Source organism: Urocitellus parryii, chromosome 4 (assembly GCF_045843805.1).
Source record: "Urocitellus parryii isolate mUroPar1 chromosome 4, mUroPar1.hap1, whole genome shotgun sequence".
Taxonomy (NCBI): domain Eukaryota; kingdom Metazoa; phylum Chordata; class Mammalia; order Rodentia; family Sciuridae; genus Urocitellus; species Urocitellus parryii.
The window spans coordinates 141,877,045-141,899,086 of NC_135534.1; the positions used below are offsets into that span (position 1 = coordinate 141,877,045).

The 22,042-nt window shown below is 42.8% G+C and overlaps 1 protein-coding gene across 1 annotated transcript in view; it reads right to left on the reverse strand.

Moving 5' to 3' along the window:
* Positions 1 to 17,712, reverse strand: part of Mamdc2 (MAM domain containing 2) — a 162,956-nt gene extending 145,244 nt beyond the window's left edge. The window contains exons 1-2 of the mRNA XM_026389255.2: positions 17,220 to 17,712; positions 16,767 to 16,880 (exon numbers count right to left, since the gene is read on the reverse strand). Coding sequence (XP_026245040.2) covers positions 16,767 to 16,880; positions 17,220 to 17,253 — 148 coding nt within the window. The 5' untranslated portion in view covers positions 17,254 to 17,712. The remainder of the gene's footprint in view (positions 1 to 16,766; positions 16,881 to 17,219) is intronic.
* Between the last annotated feature and the right edge of the window lie 4,330 nt (positions 17,713 to 22,042).

The window sequence follows — 22,042 nt, forward strand, 5'->3', positions numbered from 1 at the left end:
GAACCCATAAGTGGTCAAAGCTTTCTCTCCAGCTCTCTTTTATTGAAACTGGCTTCAAACAGTGGGGCATGATATCAGTTTTGTAAAGGCATTTAGATGCTAAGATTTGGATGTGATTTGACATCCATGAATCATGTATTGAAATTCAGTCTTCATCATGAGGCACTAAGAGGGTGGAAGCCCAATCCAGCTATAGTGTTTAAAGTGGAGCCTACGGGAGATGATTAGGATTAGATAAAGTATTTGGGTGGAGTCCCCAGGGTTGAATACTGGTGGCTTTACAAGAAAATGGAGAGAGACCAGAAGACACATACACAGGTGTGGTTTCTGTCTCTTGCCAGGTGACCTGAACACGAAGGGAGGGAGGAAGACAAGTTTCGTTCAATAAGCTGCTATGAACTAAATGCCTGCCACCAAGAGGTCAGGTGCTGGGCACACAATGAGGGTCAAGGCCTCCAGGAGTTTGGGAGAGATGCTTGTGATGGATGAACGGCTCCTGGCAAAGGAAAGAAGGTGAAGAGGCTGGTTTGGAAGGAAAGGCCATCAAAACAGTCAAAATACGAGAGTTTAGAATCCTATTCATTTCTTGAGGCCAGATACGAAATCTTGTGTTACTTTGGAAGCTCCTTCAGCTTCCAACTGAGACCAGGCTGCCAACAGCAAGACAGTGGAACAGGCACTGACTTCAGAGAAGAGAGGCACTAGGTTCTGATCAACACTCTGGCTGTGTGACCTGGGGCAGGTTGAATAACCTCTCTGGGTCTCAGAGGCTGCATCTTCAAAATGGAGATAGTCACATAAGATTGTAAAAGGTTTTGAGGTTTGGAGATAATATGGGTATGGTGTATGCAATGTGGCAGGTAATAATCATTATTATAGGATGGTTGAGGATCTGATTGACAAATTACTTTTCCTACTATATTATTACAGCTCCACAAAAGCAGCTGGTCATTAAAGAATTCAACACTCATCTGGTCAGCACAGTCTGTCAGGCCCTTGATAACTATATATTGTAGAGGACCTATACGGTGTGCGTTCTCAGTGTCAGCTGACATGGATTATCATGTGTACAGATGTGGCCTGAGGTAAAGTAACAAATGACAATTTTATTCCTATACTTTAGGGCTGGGAAGGTAGCTTAGTTGTACAGAGCTTGCCTAAAGGCCCTGGTTTCAAATCTCAGCATTAAAAAAAATCATTTTACATACTTTCTTTCATACACATGCACCTGCCAAAAGAGAATGTTTGCTCTTTCTAGACTAGATCCCTGGCCTCATTCCTGCCTTGGCTCATGCTGCTGCGGATCCTTGAGGCATCCTAAGAGTTGTTTTCCTAGTTACGTCTCATCGCAGTTCAAGGACCACCAAGAGGCCTCCTTTTACCAACTGTCCCCACGCTCGCCAGTTCTCATTAACCTCAGAACTCCCAGGACCTTCTACATATTCCTTGACATGGTGCTAATCTCAATGTATTAATTTACAGTTCTTGTTTTTCTATCTTATTTCTTCTACCAGGATGGCAACTCCTTGAAGACAAATACCTTTGTTTTCCACTCCTGTTACCCTCATTTCCTAGCTCAGGTAGAAAAATGTTAAATGGAAAAAAAAAAAAAAAAGCTAAAGGTTTTCATCTGAATACTAGAGCCTAGCCTTTATTATCCTATTACGTTCTAAAATACATGTCCACATCCCACGAAATGAACTTTGGAAATGTTAAAACAGATTCCCTAAGCTACCGTTTCTTCATCCATGAAGAGTATCTTTCTCATTGAGTTGAAACAAGTTCATAGCCCATGTATCAAAAATCATTCCCAGTTTCAAATGAAAGGACAGGAAGACAAACTCATCTGACCCTTTGTCTTTATTCCATGGTCAAAAGACTTTTGTTGCCCTTAGACTTGTCCTGTGTTTCCTGCTTACAACCCTACCCATTTAAGTTCAAATGTCTTTTTCCATAACCCAAGCAGGCAAATATTACATTTTACACATTTGTTTTTTTGTATAAGGATACTTGACTCATTTTCAAAACAAGACCATCAAGATTATCGAGAACCAAGTTCTCCTGGACTTTGTCCAGAGAATGCCAGGCAGTCGTGGGGATCCTTTGAGTGAAAGACTCTCACAGGAGTTTTCAAATTAATCTCTTTAACTTGGAACCAGGCAGAAAATTCTTCTGTTGTCTCAGGGCTCTGTGCCATTTCTAAAGGAAAAGAATGACTTAAAATTTCCTCAAAATTAGAATTTATTTGCTGGAGGGGCCCCTGTTATGGAAGAATTTAGAAGAGGTAATGCTTTCACATGGCTTTCTTAGTCACTCACATGGTAACTCAAGTAGAAAAGTTTCCTGCATCAAAGTGCAGTGAAAAGGCTAATATCACAATTGCTTATTTCCCTCACAGAATACAGACTGGAACTAGAAATCCTGTTATGGAATATAGCTCTGCTACCTAGGATCTCTGTGACCTGTCAGTGTCTGTACGCCTCACTCCTCATAGCCCTGCAATGGCGATTAAAATAGGACCTGGTTCATGGGGCTGTTGAAAAGGTCAAATTAAGTTAAGACAAAATTCATAGACCAATATGTAGGTAAGAGTTAGCTATCAATCACTCCACAAAGGTTAGCTTTTGTTTTAACTACTATTATTATTTCTATCACAAGGATCCTTTGATAGCCCATGTCAAAAGACAGTGGGAACAGAGAGGAAACATAGCAAAATGGTTTTGTTCTTAGTCTTTGGAGACAAACCTAGGTTAAAAATCAGGCTCCAGGGCTGGGGATGTGGCTCAGGCGGTAGCGCGCTCGCTTGGCATGCGTGCGGCCCAGGTTCGATCCTCAGCACCACATACAAACAAAGATGTTGTGTCCGCTAATAACTAAAAAAATAAATATTAAAATTCATTCTCTCTCTCTCTCTCTCTCTCTCTCTAAAAAAAAATCAGGCTCCATCAATTCCTTGCTCCTTGACTTTGGGAATGTTTAAAAAAACACTAACCCCATTTCTTTACATGTAGAGCATCTTCCTTACTGGATTATTATAAGAACTCAGTGACTTGATGCATATAAAGCACCTACCAAGATGTTTGGTATGTGAAAATTGCCTAATAAATATTTGATAAAATAATCATCATTATTCATTTTCCTACTTGGATCATCAGGTTTAATAGCAACATGCCTACTCAGTGCTCAGGAAATGCTTGCAAACACCACATTGTTCTTTGAGATTGTTTAGCAACTCTGAAATGATATCTAAAGATAAAAAAAAAATAAAATATAATATGCCAGGCATCGCCCTCAACTCCCAGCTGAGGGTGTCTTGATGGAAAGTCATTCCACAACACACTTGGTGGCTGGTGATGGAGACTAAAAGAAGATTGAAACACCGAATCCCTGCTGCTCACTCTCCAGGCTTGCTCCTTTGTCAAACAAGGAAAAGTTTTTAAATCATTTGAGTCTCCAATCCAGTGTCTTTTGTGCATGACTCCGATTCACTGCACATTATGACAGAATGATGGTGAATACTATCTATTTTTCCAAGACCCATTAATTTTCTAAGAATTCTTAGACTACCAGGCTAATATTAGGCTCAGCAAGAGATGGCTCGTAAATGTGTCCAAACTTGCTTTATGACAAGAATATGCTCACAAAAGAATGAATGACTTCCTGAAACCCAAAACGACAAATGAAAGGGGTTGATTAAAAATATAAGCCATTTTGCACCCTTTTCATCACTCAGCAGTTTTTATTGTGAGTAGCTGTGATGGTAGAGACAAATGGCTGAAGGGCTATTCTAAGGGACGGAAAAACTTTTCTTAGCAATTGAGCTGTCTCCTTTCAGTTGTTACACAAATAGGTCATCCTCATTCTCTCTCAAAAGTTGCTTAATAGCATTCTTGACAGGCAAGAGGGTCATTTGGATCAAGCTTGAACATGACAGAAATTAAGACATCATCGGTAATTATTGATCTGTTTTTTAAATGGAATGGTTCAAAAACCCAGCCCCATAGCTAGTAAAACTTTTTTTTAGATTCAGCATTTTTTTTTTTCTTTTTGGTATTGAGGCTTGAACTCAAGGGTGCTTTACCACTGAGCTACATCCCAAGCCCTTATTTATTTATTTATTTAAAGACAGGGTCTTGCTAAATTGCTTAGGGCCTCACTAAGTTGCTGAGGCCTTGAACTTGGAATCCGCCTGCCTTAGCCTCTTGAGTCACTAAGATTACATGGGAGCCACTGCACCCGAAGGATTCACCAATCTTTAAAGCATATGTATGTAAAGTAAATAAGTCCTACTTCCCAAGCCCAGGACTAAAAATGCAATACAATGCATCTTTAGATGTATCTCCAACATCCTTCCTCTTATATTACACAGTATTCGGTACAGATCCATGTATGGGCACTTCAAGTATTTTATAGTGACAACAAAGATAAAAATATATATTGGTTGATGTATATAGTCTAGGGCATATTAGGTTTATTTCAGGTTTTTTTTTTTTATTAATCAAATGTGAGTTCCAAAGTGCACTAATCTTCAGTGTTGATTCATGAGGAAAAAACTGAAGTTTAATTCACATTTTCCTCATCAGGATTTTTGAAAAAGGGAAAAAGTTTTCAGAAACAGAGGTGTGATTTCAGACACTTCTTCCCAATTTTCAGGATTTATAATGGAAAACCAAAGGATTTCTTTCCACACACTTTATACTTTAAAACTGCCTAATGCAGGATCAAAACACACTTCAGAAGAAAATTCTCCAACACCCTGCCTTTATATCCATCTTCAACAAAGCCACAGAAATAAAAGAAATCTGTAGAAGCTTAAAACGGAAAAATTTCCTAGTTACAGTTGAGTAAATGGTCTTCATCATAAAATACTGGTAAGCAAAGGAGGGAGGAAGCAGCCTCCCGGAGAAGCAGAAGCATATTAAAGTCATCTTCATTATAAGCATAGCCCCAAATAACACTTCAGCTCTCCTTGGCAGGGAGGCAAAAGTTTTTCAAATAAGGAATGGAAATTTCTCTAAGCATCCAGCTAAGTTATATATCACATTGTTGTATGGCAACACTGCCATTCTGTTGAGAGTAATAAGATGAAGAAGTACCAAAATTCTTGTCTGGTAGGATAGCCAGCTTGTAAAAACACACTTATCTGGGTACACTTTTAATTCTTTCACAGTAGGACTAGATGAATTTGAAATTTAGGAGTATTCCTTAAGACTGCCAAAGTGTTTTAGGTCAAGCTGTAAATTTTCCCTAAGTTCTCTTCCAAGATTATGCTGAAGACTGAGAAGAGAATCCTTCAAATGATTCCAAGAGCAAATTCTAATCTTCTTCTGTTAAGGAAAAAATAAGTAAAAATTACACTTCCTGCCTCTGTTTGACATCTTCTCTAAGGCTTACTACTGCATGGGAGGTGCACTATAGTAGCTGAGGATTGAGGGGAAGAGTTGGAAAGTTGGAACACCAATATTGGGCAGAGGCTCCCCCCTCTCTCTCACCGTGAACCCCCTAGTCTGTCCCCTTTGGAGCTAACCTCTGGAAGAGCAAAGAAACTGTCTTACTCTCTGGTGGGGGCAGACCAGGGCCAAATGAAACTCAAGTCTTTGGAGCCGGAAAGCTTGGGTTGCTATTCTCCACTCTTACACTCTCTGCAATGCCTTGAGATGTTATTTTAATCACTCTGTGTCATACTTCCTTATTATTCAATTCTGGCAATAACAACCTTCAGGATTTTTGTGAAGGTCAGAGATAATGACAATACATGTGTTTGGCAGGCACTCTGAAAAGCCATCTATAGATCACACACCCTAGCTATTATGCAACTATCTCTTTAGGGTTCCCTTTGCCCTTCTTACTCATAGCTCTTCTGGCAGAAATAGAATAGGTTATGTCACTCAAGTTTCCTTAGACCTAAGACACCCTCTTACGTCTTATCAAAGTTTTATTTTTGTTTTTATTGAGCAGGTTCTGGGACACATTATAATTACCACAGATTCAGCCAAATCTCCTAACCCCACTGCATTTACAATAAAAATAAAATTTCACACATTTTTTGGGGGGGGGCGGGTAGCAGGGATTGAACTCAGGGGCACTCCAACACTGAGCCACATCCCCAGCCCTATTTTGTATTTTATTTAGAGACAGGGTCTCACTGAGTTGCTTAGTGCCTGGCTTTTGCTGAGGTTGGCTTTGACCTTATGATCCTTCTGCCTCAGGCTCCTGAGCGCTGGGATTACAAGTGTGCGCCATTCCACCCGTCAAATTTCACATATTTTGATGTTAATATTCCGGTGCCCAGAAGCCACTCAGCAGAGGGCTCTTGGGTTATAGGAGCCAAAGCCATTCATATGTATTCAAAGCCTCTGAACTGCCCAAGTGGAATCTGGGTCTAACCCAGAACCAGTGAGGGAGCCCCCCTCTTTTGAATCTACCTTCTTTGCTGGTCCCTTCTCCTTACTCTATAAAAAGCTCAAGTAACCCCTTCGTAAAACAAAACAGAAACAAAAACTTCATCTCAAGTTTCTTTGTAGGTATGGCTGAATCTCTCTCCATGTAGTCAAACTGATTTGCTGAGAAATCTCTACCAACCATCTGCATGTCCCAATCATTGATCTAATCAAGACATTCTGGTTCTGCCTCATCATCCCATTGAAACTGCCCTCATTCCAACACTAACAGTCTCTTCATTGTCAATACCTGGGCAAAGTTGTACTGTGCCCACCATCTCTGCTGCACTGGACTCTGATGATCATGTCCTACTATTAAAACTCCTGACTCCTTTGGCTCCTATGACCTTTCACCTTCCTAATTCCCTCATATGTGCGGGTTCCTTCTGTTCTTTCATGTCCCCATCCCTTCCTGTGCCTAATCTTTTTTTCTAATTTTTTATTGGTGCATCATAGATGTACATAATGGTGGGATTTGTTGTTACGTGTTTGTACATGCACACTATTTAAGAATATAATTTGGCCAATATCATTCCCCAGTATTTTCCTTCCCCCCCCCCACTTCCTCCACTCCCCCTGGTCCCTTTCCTCTGCTCTACGGATCTCCCTTTGATTTTCATGAGATTCTCCCATCCCACATATGACCCTTGAACTTCTGAATTTGGCTTATTTTTGCTTCACATAGTGTTCTCAGATTTCATCCATTTTCCTGCAAATGACATCATTTCAGTTTTCTTTATGCCCGAATAAAACTCTGTTTGGTACCACATTTTCTTCATCCATTCACCCACAGATGTACACCTTGCTCCTGCCTAATCTTGACTGCTCCTCTAAATCTCCCTTCTTAGCTTCTGCTGTTGTCACTTCCTACATTCTCCTCTAGTGATATCACCTCTGCTCAGATTCTAACCACTACCCATGTTGAAGGTTTGCACAATCATAGTCCCCCCAGCCTGTACCTGACCTTCAGCTTCTTATCTCAAAGACTTACTGGAATCTTCAATTTATATGTTTCCTAGGTAGGTCAGAACATATATCTTTTTGTATCCTAAACATGGTGTGTCTCTTGAAATTGTTGCAAATCTTGGTACCGCCAATCAAACAGCTGCCTAACATAGAAATTCGGGAGTCCCTCTCTCTCTAGCTCATCACTTCTACCCAATCAGTCGAGGCCTGCCAATTTATCCCCTTGTGGCATTGTACTTACTCTTTCCCTTTCATACCTGACACCCCTGCCCTGATTCAGGCTCTCATCTCTCAGACCTCTGGATAGTTCCCTATTTAGCATCCCTATTGCTGAGTTCAACTCCCTCAAATTGAGCCGTCTTGTCTTGCAGCTACTGAATGAACAGGCAGGTCCAGCAGTGGGGTAACCAATGTCCATTGTTACACAAATAGTTCTTTCAGAAAGACCTGCCTATTCTTCCCATTTGTTTATTCCTGCTCAGATATAGCTTTTTAGACTTCTTATTTATGTTAAGAGCTAACAAATATCCTTTCAATAAATTCCTTTTGTGCTTAATTTAAACAATTGATGCTGCTTGCAAAGAAAAATCCTTGACTAATACACAACTCATTTTACTCCCCATCATTATAGATACTGGTCTATGGCTGCCACCAAGGGTGGGGACCTGCTATGTACTCCCTGTACTCTATGGAGTACATTCTCAGACTACTGATGTTGTGCCTGATGGGCAGTAGACACTCCAAGGCTTGTGGACAGAATAGATATTCTTCAGCTACCTTTTCTATAAAAAGTATGATGCTATGAAGTTATGATATAATACTACTTGTTTTATTATCTTCTTCTTAGCCTCAGAATATCCTAAAATACACATAAATTTCTTACAAAGCACAGAAAGCAAATATTCTGTCAGATCTAACTGAATGGCAACCTGATCCTCTGACTCTCCCATGTGGCACATCCCTATATAAGAACTTCTTTCTACAGTAAATATTCTTCCCTGCTTTTCCCCATCAAGATGGGCACTGTTGATGCCTCTTCCACAAGTTCCTTAGAAACACCAGTTTTCAATGACTAGTTCAAAGTCTAATAACCTTTTGCCAAAAAACACTTTTCAGACCAGCAGGATTGCTCTCAAGGTTAGACTGTGATTATTTGTGATGGCAGAGGATCGAGGCATGCAGGCCGCCCTGATGGGTGAATACTCTAAGAGCTATTTGTTCCTTGGCTTGGCACAGATGAGGCAGACCAGGTATTAATGAGGCAAACTGAAATACTGTTTTGCTGTTATATCTGGACATTATAACATAAGCCTCTGAAGTCTTTGAAGTATTATGGCATGAAGGACTATTAAACACAATCTCTTCTACCACATGGAAAAAATTCAAGCATTTTTTAGTTTTATTTTTCTATTAATTTATATAAGAGCCTTAGAGATTAATTAAATTCACAACGTTTGTTGATACTATATTCTCTTTGTCAGGTACTGTTGGGAGGATGTGATCTCTGTTCTCAAAGAAGTAACACTTGAAGATGTGATGGAGTGGAGACTCCAATTAAAAGACACAAATAAGAATATTTACAGGGTGAAAAATGCATGGGAAGGGAGGAAAAGGAGATATTTATTTTATCTGGGATAATCATGGAATGTTTTAAGAAAGAACTGGACCTTAAAGCATGTATTAGTCCGTTTCTCATTACTACAGTGAAATGCTCAAGACAACCAATTTTATAAAGAAAAAAGGTTTATTTATCAAGTTTAAGACTGTGTAGCCCCATTCATTCGGCCTCTGGTGAGGATGGCATATCATGTTGAGAACAAATGTAAAAGCAAAGTGGTTACATCTTAAACTGGAGAAGAATGAGAGAAAACCTGGGCAAGTTCCCACAATCCCTTTCAAGGGCACGTTTCTAATGACCTAAGGACCTCTCATAAGACTCCACTTCCCCAAACGCCCATTCTGGGGACCAAGCCTTTAACACACAGACCCTTGGGGGGACAGAATGAAAACTTAAACCCCACAAACCATAGCAACATTTAAAATAGGTCAGAGTGGGGAAGAAGAATTAAAAAGTGGAATAATATGGGTACAGAGGAATGCAATCAGAGTAAGAGGGCAGAAAGTAAAGGGTGTGTTGAGTAAACAGCACATTAGAGATGACGGGGAGGGAAAGAGCAGAAATATGATATGAAGAACATCATGAAGGACCTAAGCAATTTTCACTCTGTCCTCAGGACACTGACAATCATCAAAGGATTCTTAACAAGATGGTATTTCTTCTTTCTTGTCTGGAGGTGCAGGGGTCCTGGAAGGCATTCTAATGCAGAGTCCTCAACCATGGACCCCTACAGTCACCTAGGGAGCTTATTAGTATATGGTGGTTGTTGTTGTTTTCTTCACGATGCTAAATCTGGTCCCATTTCTGGCCAAATAGATCAGAATCTCTTGGTGTAGGATCTGATCATGACGACTTTTAAAGAAACTTTTAGGTAATGTCTAGCCATGTTGGGAACCATTGCCTTGATCTAAGGGAATCATTCACAATAGAAATTTCTGATTTATTCTTGCTCCTAAGCATCCTCGCTTATCATGAGCAACCTATTCTTCAGTGTTGAGCACTACCTTCTTCCAGATAGACAGATCATTGAACACTGTGAGAACCTAGACCTGAATACATGAATGCACTTATATGATTAAGACAAGCATAAGACAAAGTGAGGAAGAGTGTTAAGATATTTGGCAGATGTGAAAACCAGGATCAACCAGCCAGGATGCACAAGACATGTTCACATATCTGCTAGTCCTACTTATTGAGATGGCCGAGTTTCTATTAGTAACCGGGTTTCACTCAAATTTTTGAAAATCAAATGTTGTTTAATAAGAGAATGAAATGGGGCCGCTCCTAGGGTGACCTAAGAAAAGAGATTCTGCTATTTAAAGAACCATTGCTTTTTGTGAATATTATATGCCAAATGCAAGTCACAAAATATTTGTTAATTATAGGCTAAGAATTGAAGATAAATGAAAGAATAAAGTCCAATGACCAAAAAAAAAAAATATCACATTTTCCTCTGGACATATTGGGATCTTGGCTGACTTCTGCAGTTATTAAGAAGGAAAACATCCTAAGTTCTCGGGCATCTTTTTGGGGATCAGGCCAGGATCTGGATAGCAACTTCCTAGTCAGCAGCTGTAATCTGAGTAGGGAGGAACTCAGACTGGGTGTTGGCCTTGATAGGAAGTGATTGGCCACACAGAGCCTCCATCCAGTGGAGTCAGTCAGGGCAGAAGGGGATGTTGCTAATCCAGACACTGAAGTTCCAAGTGGAGGGGTCAGAAAAGAGGGTTCCAGAACTCAGACTGACTGACAGGGAGGCCAAGGGGTAGGGACCTGCCTGAGAGCAGAGGGGAAGAGAGATCTCCTCTTGATGCATTAAATGTATTAGTACACGTAAGGCTTACAGCAATCTTATGAGATTGGCACTGTCATCATCTCCTTTTATAGTAGAGGAAATTGAGATACAGAGTGGTTAAATGACTTGCCCAAGGTCACACTCCTTGAAAGTACAGAGTCTGGATTCTAATCCAAGGTGCGCAGCTCAGAGTGGGTGTTTACCTCTAGGTTTGAGCTGTTCCTCATGCTAAGAAGCTACCTTTGAAAGGGTAGATGAACCAAGAACACAGAAGAAAATGCATAGGATACTTTCACGATTGGATACTAGATTCATTTATTCAATAAAGTCATTTAGTTAGCAAAGATTTGAATACATACTATGTATCAGGCTCTTTTCTATTGCAGGTAGGCAGGATCCCTATGCAACTCAAAGAGTGAATAGATGTTACCTGGCGAGGCATAAAATGTAGTGTTTTATGGGTTTGTTAGGCACAAGCACCGCATTTTGGGATCCACTTTCTTCTACACATCTGGCAATATAATTAACCTCTGACGTAGTTTCCAACACAATGGAGCTCCAGAGTCCAGGACCCAGTGGAGACCTGAGCTGTTACAGCAATGCAGAAAAAAGAACGGATGGAGAGCCAGGGAGACAAGGCCCTGCCCCTGGGATGACACTGACTTGGTCTGTGACTATGACTGGCAGCCCATCTGACCCCTAGTGGACTCCTCTAGAAAACAAGCAGCTTGTACGGGATGATCTCCAAACCCCAGTTCTAGGCTCCCAGGCAGAGCCAAGGCCATTCTCAGGCCCAGCGCGCAATAACCACGCTCAACCTGACAGCAGTAATCTCAAGGCAGCACCAGGGATTGGCATGTGATGCTGTAGGAATAATCTGGCCGGATTTCTGGGGCCATCTTTCTGGGAGGCACCCAAGGAACATTCCAGACTTGTGCTGGCTTCCAGCCTCTACACATGGGAGATACTTTTTCAACACCTGGAACTTGTCACAAATTTTCTGCTTGGAGACCTTCAAGAGAACAGTCAGCAGAGGGAATGCAGGAGCAGGCAACCTCATGGGGGACAGGAATTGCCTTAAGAACTTGGTGATGTGGGATGCTGAAGCAGCCTTCCAACGTCAGGAAAAGAGCTGTCATTGGCAGGAAGGAGGGGACTGGCTGTCCTCTCCCAGGAAGGTCCCTTGGGCTCCTGGCCAGGCTTTTGGCTCCAGCTGGGCTTCAAGAAATCTCAGGGAGGATTCATCACTGTTAATAATAACTGGCACATGACTGAGTGCAGAACTGAAACTCTGATGGCCAAGGGTGTCCTTAGAAGAGAAGGAACAAGTTTGGGCAAAGAAGAGGGTATCAGAAAGAGACACACACGTGTATTTACAGGGTGAGTCAGGTGCCCTTTACCATGACCCCCAGCCCTGCCCCTTGGTTAGGACAAACCATGACTACTTTCCAGCCTCAGATACTATCACTTATTCTAAGATAAAAGATTCATCCAGATATTTCTTGTGTTAGGCGATTTCTCAAACCTTGACCTCTATAGAAGAAAAACAAGGTAGGTCTTCTGTATAAAAAGTGCTTTGAGCAACAATAAACATTGGCAAGAATGTGGGGGAAAAGGTACACTCATGCATCGCTGGTGGGGCTGCAAACTGGTGCAACCACTATGGAAAGCAGTATAGAGATTCCTCAGGAAACTTTTGAAATGGAACCACCATTTGACCCAGTTATCCCTCTCCTTGGTTTATACCCAAAGGACTTAAAATCAGCATACTACAGGGATGTAGCCATATCAATGTTTAAAGCAGCTCAATTCACAATAGCTAAGCTACAGAACGAACTTAGGTGACCTTCAACAGATGAATGAATAAAGATAATGTGGTATATATACACAATGGAATATTACTCAGACTTCAAGAAGAATGAAATTATGGCATTTTCTAGTAAATGGATGGAGCTGGAGATGATCGTGCTAAGTGAAATAAGCCAATCCCAAAGAACCAAAGGCCAAATGTTTTCTCTGATATGTGGATTCTAATTCACAACAAAGGATGAGGCACTAGGGAAGAATAGAGGTACTTTGGATTAGAGAGAGGGGAGTGAAGGGAGGGGAAGGGGTGGGAAGAACAGTGGAATGAATAAGACATTATTACCCTGTATGCATATATGATTACATGACCTGTGTAACTCTATAACCAGAAGAATAAGAAGTTATATTCCATTTGTGTATGATATGTCAAAATGTATTCTACTGTTATGCATAACTAATTAGAACAGATTTTAAAAACAGTGTTTTGGATTTCTTTTTTTAACCTCCTCTTCATCGGACACATCTTGGCAATCCCCTTCTTCACCCACAGCTTAGTGTTCACAACATCTGCTTAAGGAGCAGCACCTGGATTTTTTTTTAATATTTATATGTAGTTGGACACAATACCTTTATTTTGTCTATTTATTTTTATGTGTGTATTGAGGATCGAACCCAGGGCCCCACAGGTGCTAAGAAAGTGCTCTACCACTGAGCCCCAACCCCAGCCCTGGATTTGGTTTTATCTCCCTCCTTGCTTCAGTTTTTCCTATTCCTTACTTCCTCAGAGAGAGTTAAGGTTAAAGGTGGGAAGCCACAATGTCCAAAAATAAGAGTGAAGCCAAAATCCACTCAATGACTAATGAGAATTGTGAGGCCAACTGTATGGTCTCCAAGAATCCTCAGCCAAAGGGCTTCTGCCCCACTGCTGGCATGAGGAAAATGGAATGAACACTCTCAATTTTTGCTGAGGACCATTGCTCTAAAGGAGTTCCAACATTTTCTGAACTATGGATGAATAAGGATAATTTTTATTAAAGATAAATGAACGAATAAAGAAGATTTTTTGTAGGATAAAATAAAATAAATCCCTTATTTCCTGGGTTTAATTCAAACCTAAGATTTAGAAGCAAGTTCAAATTTGAGTATAACACAATTTCACTTCCCTTGACAAGTTAGGAAATTTTTTTAAAAATCTACAAAAAGCATAGGAGGAAATCAAGAAAATGGAACAAACATTGGCAAAACCAGAAAGTAGACAATACTGGGCAGCAGTGCCCAGTCACCTGACCTAGTATAGCCACCTTTCCCTGGGGGAAACTCCATGATGGTATGCAACCCAAGCCAACACGCTGCCTGGTCAAAACTTACCTATTCTGTATCCATTGGGAGATGAAGCATATTTCGGAGTGACCATGAACTAGTGGACATTGGAATATAATCAGAGATGCTTAGAAACCTAATAGTCTAGATAAACCAAAGGACGTCAGATACAATTTCCAGCAATAGAGGAGCAGATGATTCCAGCTACTCTTAGACACGATCCTTCTACAATGAGATTCTAAACTGTAGACTTGTGTTTAGACTTAACTACCTTCACTGGGCTTTAGCATTGCTTTCCCCATTATAAATTAACTTACTGATCAAGGGCATACAGAAGTACCATTTATGTTCCAAGTGTTTGTGGGCAAAAATCTCTGAAACTCATAACATTTTTTTGGTGGATCCAGCACACAGAGGTGAGTGGAACCTGTTTCAAAGGGTTTCTGCAGCAAGATGAAGTAAATTTGCAAAGAAGTTTGTGAACAGCTAGCCAAATTTCAGCCTGAGACAATTTTTATTATTTTTAATTGAACAACCTAGAAATGGGTTTATAAGGGAAATTCTTCGTGATGGCTTCTCAGTAGGCAACCACAGCACCTGGCACACATTTACCTCACTGATCCAGAGCCCACAGCAGACCGTTAGGATCTCTGAAACACTAAATCTGTAACGATTGAAGCCTAACCTGCCTGCTCCACCCTGGACTGGTCAGAGGAGAGTGAATGTACTTCCTCTAGCCAGTCAGTTGTCCCGGTCCTGAGCCAGGGGGCAGGAGGGGAAGCCACAGTGCCTTCATTATACTATTAAACTGTAATCATCTTTTTCTATAAGCATCTTTCTGTTTTCCCTGAAGGAGAACAGTTTAACTGCCACCCTGGTGCAGAGGTGCCAGCTCAGCAGAGCACTTCCTGTGGGCCTGGGAGGGACTTGTGCTCAGCAGGTTGTGGCATGCCCACTGACCCAGAGGCAGACTGGGAGGGTCCCTATCCTGGTAGAGGCTGGCAGGAACTCAGGCTCGAGAGGAGCCCAGGACACAAGATTTAAGTTCACCCTTGGGGGTCTCAAAGTCATTCCTACACCTTGTTTCTAGACCCACTTAGGCCAAACAGCATGGATGTGTGTGTATGGATGTGTGTGTGAGAAAGAGGGGATGGGGGAGAACAAACATCATGGAAGTCTGAAGTTCTCCAAGTGTGGTCCCCAGAGGAGCAGCAACAACACCTGGAACTTGTCACAAATTTCCAGGTCCCACTCCAGAACCATTGAATCAGAAACTCAGGGAGGGGGGTCAGCAAGCTGTATTAATATGTCCACCAGGTCATTCTGTTGCACATGAAGTTCAAGAAGCCTTGTTCTAGAGAATAATGCTCCCCCAAACCAGTCCCATGATACATGTAAGGCCATCTCTCAAAATGCTTCACAATAACCAGAATAGAAAAAGGGTTGGGTGGTGAGATTAAAGATTCTTTCCTAAAGCCTTTGGCAAGGTACAATCTCTGTGATAAGAGATCAAAAATTGCCTTTTTCCAAATATCCTCAAGTAAACTGTAATAGTCAAGATGTGTCAAGTGTTGGGGATAAAGATTGCTACTGAATTGGTTTCTTCCTATTTCTTCTCATGACCAGACAACTCAGAGTTGGCCGCTTTGTGACACTATGTGACAAAGACCAACCAATTGAATATTTGAAGACTCAGGTCCCCACCTCTGCAAAAATGATGCTAGCATCACCTACCTGTGAGGCCCAGAGACGTTCATGTAAGCAAGCCCCCCTCAAAAGAAGTCTGGGGATTGAGCTGTGGTGGCAGTTTAGGCCTTCTCATCAGGGTCCCCGGCTCCACCCTTCTCCAGGGAGTCACATTGTATGATGACAACTGATTTGGGAGGTGGGGTGAGCTGGTTTCATTTATGGTGCTGTCTCCATGATAGGAGATTGTTTTCTAGTCCAAATGGTTAAGGGTGTTAGGTTTCTATATGATGGTGATGTTAGTGTCAAAGAAGAGAAAGAAGGAGGGACACTTGGTGCCTGCTATTGGGTACTGGGCACTAATTGTTTTTTTCCTATATAAATGAAGATAGGAAGACACATCTGAATTCCCCACATTTAAACTTTGTTACTGCAACACAAACAATGTGGAGTAGTGAGACCAATACCCTCCCATTGAATGACCTCAAATATTCTGTGGTGAAATTTCCTCTTTTGTTTAGTGCTGAATCATATACAGGAGCCAGAGGACAAAAGTCTCAGCACTGGGGTCCCATCACAGAAGTTCAGGACCATTCTGGCTTTTGTTGTTTGCCCCTCCACTCTTTCTTTTTTTTTTAAAACAGTGCAGGGATGGAACCCAAGGCCTTGAGCATGCTAGGCAAATGCTCTCCTACTGAGCTAAATGTCTCCAGTCCAAGTATCTGGCCATTCTGCAAAGCTGGACAAGAAATCCCATCCAAATTTCCCAGCTCACAAATGTGTTCATTGAAGACCAGAAAAAAAGGATGGCCTGAAGGGGGCACACAGCTGGCAGGTGGCAATCATTAGCAATGCCCCCCGCCCTCCTTTCCCTTGTTAAGGAGTGCTGGGGGGAGGTGCATATTCTCAGAGCTCCTAGCCACAGGCCAGGTAAACAAAGAAAACCCGCCTTATCTCTTTCTTGGCCATCCTTTGCAGTACAGCTGAGGGTTGGAAGGAGGATCCGTGACTCACACTTTTGCTCCGGAGGGGATTTAACTCCAAGATAACATTATCCATGTGGGGGTAAGGGATAGAAGCCAACTAACAAATTAGAAAGTTTACCTCGGGGCACCTCTCCATGGAGCCCCCTTACCTTCCTCATTTAAAATCCATGGCAGAAATGCAAACACCGAGTCAAAGGTACAAGTGCCCTCTTCAAAGGCACAGGACCCAGCGGGCAGGTCCAAGGCACCAGCAAGCTGCAGGGCTGCAGGCACAAAGCGAGTTTCAGTTCGTGCTCCCTCCGGGGAATGCTTGCACCAACCCTGGGGGGACCATCTGGTGAAAGTGGGGGGATGGCGTGCGGGAGGGGGAGGGAGAGGGATGCACTACCTCCCCCAGCAGCCAAGGGGGACTTCGCTACGGGACCCTACGCCCACTCCCACCCCAGGCTTGGCCAGGGGAGAGAGATTAACGGCTGGGGAGAAGGCTCGGGAGGCGCCCTCGGATGGCCCAGCCCAGCACCGCGAGCCCTGCCACCGGGGTAGCAGGAGCTGGAGCGAGCCGCGAGAGCGCCCCCCGGGGTCCTCCCTCGTCCGGGCCTTACCTTGCACCACCAGGAGGACGCCCCTTAGCAGCATGGTCGTGCTTCAGGGAGCAGGGCTGGGCAAGGGATGCAGGCTGCCAACTCCGGGACCGGCTGCTGGTGGTGAAAGGGAGCGGGGAGGCGGGGGCACTGGGGCCCAGGAGGGAGAAGCCCAGAGGCAAAGCTTGCTCCGGGAGCTACCCAACTTTGCAAAGCGGGCGGAGTGGCAAGCTGGAGGTGCCCGTGTGGAGAGCGTCGCGACGCTGGGCTGCAGCGGGGGGTCAAACCGCGCGGGGCCCCCTTGTCCCAGGCGACGCGGGAGCTGCTCAGGGACACGACCTCGCAGTTTTTAGCAGCTAGCCACCTCTGGAGGAGAGGAGAGGAGAGGAGAGGAGAGGAGAGGAGAGGAGAGGTCGGCACGAGGTGCTTTCCTTCAGGATTTTAAAGCTTGGGACCAGACCCCTTGCCGACACTTGGAAGGGGCAGGCCTTCCAGCAGTCCCTCCGCTGGTTGGGACCAGAGGCGCCTGCCCCGCCCATCCGCGGTGGGAACCAGCTTATTTCAGGGGACAGCCTCTCTGCATCTGGCATGTCAGTCCCGCAGGGTTGGCCCTAATTTTAACTTCTGCTCCCCAGAATGGAAGGGAGGGGAATTCTTTTAGGACAGTCTAGAGTAAAATTTGGAAAAGGTGGGTGGAATAAGTTTTATATCTCAGAAGTTTCAGTATTCATGGTCCAGTATTATTAACCCAGGAATACCCCCACCCTCTTTTTTTCATCCAGTGGAATTTTTGGCATGCCTGGTGCTCTGCATTCCCTCTGTTCAGTGAAATGGGGACATTCCACTTCTCCAAAAAACCATGATAGATTGGTCATTAGAAGCTTCTAAATAGGGATGTGAAGGATGGGGGCTGTTCTTGGGGAGAGGTTACTTCTGCGGAATCTATTTAATACAAGTTTGCTTTGAGCACTAAATGGGTCTCCAAAAGAAAACTCCCTCCCCCCAAACTTAATCTTCCTTGTAATTTTGTGCAGAAGGTTTTGTACCTGGGGTTCTCAAGCTAGAAGGTGCAGCAGAGTCTACTGGAGTGCTCCACCCAGTAGATCTGGGATGGGGCCCATGATTTTGTGCATTCCTAACCTGTTTTCAGGTAGTGCTGCTGATGCTGCTGGTCTGGGGACCAGAATTTTGAGGATCATTAACCAAAGCCAACTTCTGTTCAACCATCAAAGCCCTGTACCCATGCCTTCACCTGGCATCCAGAATCCGGGTTTTCCTTGTCTTCATTGACAGCTCTTCCTCAGTCTCTTTTGCTGTTTGTTATCTCTCTGATCCCTTAACACCTGAGAGCAAGTTTTGTCCTTTAATTTCCTATTTTTTTCCTATCTATTCCCTAAGTGATTTCATCAAGTCTTATAGTTTTAAGTAGCAATTATAGACTGATGACTCCCAAAAGTACATTTCTAGACCATACATCTTACAAACTCCAGACTCTTCTATCGCATTGCCACTTCAGTGTGTTCGTTTGGATTCTCCAGAGCTATCTAATATTTACCAGGCCCCAACATGAATGGCTCATGTTTCTTCCCAAAACAGCCTCTTGCCTTCCTCTACCTCATCTCAACTAAAGGAATTTTATTTTCTTACAGTTGCTTACGACAGAAAGCTTAGTCATCCTTGACTTGTTTCTGCCTCTTAAGACAATAAACAAACCTGCCAGATCAGGATTCAAAATACAGCAAGTGCTGACCCTGGTCCACATTCATGTTCATGACCTGATTGACCCATGCCACCATTGATGTCAGCCTGAGATATCTCCCTGTTTTTGGCTTGCCCGCCCCTCACCCCTGACTCTATTCTTTTTTGGGGGTACTTGGGCTGAACCCAGAGGTGCTTAACTACTAAGCAACATCCCCAGTCTTTTTTTAATATTTATTTATTTATTTATTTTGAGACAGCATCTTAGGAAATTGCTTAGGGCCTTGCTAAGTTGCTGAAACTAGCTTTGAACTTTTGATCTCCCTGCCTCTACCTCCTGAGCCACCAGGCTTGGCTCCCACACTCCATTCTTAACACAGTGGTCAGGGACATTCTTTCAATACAGAAATTGGGCCATGTCTCTCCTTGGTTCAAGATGAAACATCTTCCCAAATCATTTAGTAGAACCAAAGTCTTCCCAATGACCTACCAAATCCTAAGAAACCCTCCTCAAGCCCCTTATTTCTCTGACCTCAACCACCTGGCTGACTTTCTTCCAGCCTCACAGACCTCTTGGCTGGTCCTCAAACACAGTCCAGCTGTTCTCTCTGGACTTTGCACTGGCTGTTCCCTCTGATTGAAATGCTTTTCCCCTAAGAGCCATGTGATTTGTTGCCTCGAGAGGCAAATGTCACCTTCAGTATTAGGAAACTTAATAGCCTTCTCTCTAATAAGGAAAACGTGTCTGGATCATTTTTAAAAGAATATGGACAAATTTTCATGAGTTTTCAGTAAACAGTCATTCAAATGATCTAAAATCTGTTTGGCGTGTGCTATTTAGTATATGTATTTTATCCTTTGCCTCAGGAAAGAGCTAATAAAAGTGAATATTTATTGTGTTCACTATTATAAAATTTTTTTTGGAACAATCTCATTTAACCTTCACAAAAGACCTACAGGGCAGGTATGATGATTATTGCTATAGTTTAGATCTGGAATGCCCCCAAAGGTCCAGATGTTAAAGGCTTAGTCCCTGAGCTACAGACTTCAGTGCTATCGGGAGACGGTGGGAGCCTTAAAGAGGTGGGACCTAGTGGGAGGTCTTCATGTCATTGGGGGTATGACCTTGGAAGGATGGTGAGACCATTTCCTCTTTCTCCTGTTGTATCTAAGTCATAGGTGAGAAGCTTTGCTCTACACAGTGCTCCCAAATGCCATGTGCTTCCTCACCCTGGGCCCCAAAGCAACAGGACCAACTGATCACAGACTAAAACCTCCCAAACTGTGAGCCAAAATCAATCTTTTCTCTTTATAAGTTGATCATCTCAGGTTTTTGTTATAGTATTGGAAAGCCCACTAATACACTTATCCCCATTGAATGGATGAGGAAACTGAGCTACAGACTTCAGTGACAGCAAATGGTAGAGACAAGACTCAAACCTGAATCTACTTTATTCCAAAAGCTTATTATCTCAACTTGAGCAGTGACATCCCTTGTCTTATATTCTTTTGAACTTCTTGCCCATGGATGGTACTAAATATCTGATGAATTTTTAGATTCAAAGAGATATGAATTCAATTGAAACTCAAAACACTATTTTCAACCAAGTAAATTTTCAGCCACTATCCAACTGGTGCTCCTTTTCTCAAATACTCACAGAATAATTCAGAGTTTTAGCAATGGCTTAGATTTATGTTGTATGTCCCAAGCTACAAGAAAATGAGAAACTCCAAAGCCCTGTGGAGATATGTAAAAGATTTAAAATATGATTTAAAACTTCAAGATGCCATCAGTTATTATCACCTGTGGAAAACAGAATCATTACACATTAATACAAACATAGTCAAGATAAGAAATCTATTTGGCATATAACTGCATGACCCCAAGGACACATGATCCTTAGTCACTGGTGCAGGTCAGCGTATCTGGGAGGCAGACTCCGATTTTGAGTCCCATGTGCAGGAAGATTACTAAGAGGTGCTCTTGGGACCAACCCCCAGAGTGGGGAGGAGGAGACTGGGCCAAGGGAGGAGTGAGATAAAAAGCAGGCTCTGCAAAGCCTCTTCTAACCCAAGGGAACTTGAGTTCATGGCCCACCTGATATATCCTATAATAGGCTGAAATGACCAGGGCTTTTTACAGCTGCCTCTATCAGTCTTTGGATGTGGCCCAGCCTGGGACAGGTGTGAGCTGGCTCCTTGCACTGAGGCTGTCCTGAAGGGGCCAGAAACTGCAGGCTGTTTGATAATACTCTCAGATTCTGGGACAACAAATTCTTCCTTGAGAGGGGTCTCAGGAGAGTACATCAGTGTCCACTACAGACATCTGCAGAGAAAGGAAAGGACACTGCATGTGGATAAAGTCAGGAGGCAGGAAGAGGGCCAAGGAAGGAATTCAGAGAATCAAGAAATTACGTATGTCAGCCAATTCCTTTGGTCACTAATCATGGAGCCTACATGGCCATGGCACTTCATCATCATTTAGGAAAATAGGGTCAGCCTTTAAAGAACCTGTCCTCCAAGATATAGCTTAATCAAATGCATGTTAAGTTCTGGCTTATGAAAGCCCTCAAGGTTAAGGTATTATAATATGTTCATCAGTAATCCCCTCAAAGGATAAATCTACATCCCCAAACTTGTGAATCTGACATTTTGGGGGAAAAGGGACTGTATGATTAGGTAATTAAGTTAGAGATCTCAAGATGAGATCATCCTGGACTACCAGGTGGGCCCTGTATCAATGACAATGACCTTCTAAGAGACAGAAGTGACAGACACATAGAAGGCCATACAAAGTTGTTGGAGGGATTGGAACAATGTAGCTCCAAGCCAGGGAATGCCTGGAACCTCTAGAAGTTGAAAGAGGCAAACAACAGATATACCCCTAGAGCCCCAGAGGACCATAGCTCTGTAGACGCCTTGATTTTTGAATTTCTGATCTCCAGAACTTGGAGAGAACAACTTTCTGTTGTGATCATTTGTCTGACAACTGTAGGAAACTAACACAGATTAGTGTTACGCATTAAACATGCCAGGTGCTTAACGTGGATTCGCTCATTTAATCTATGCAACATTCCCATGAGGTGGACATCATTATTCTCCATTTTATAGACAAGGAAACAGGCCCACAGGGGTCAGTTAACCCA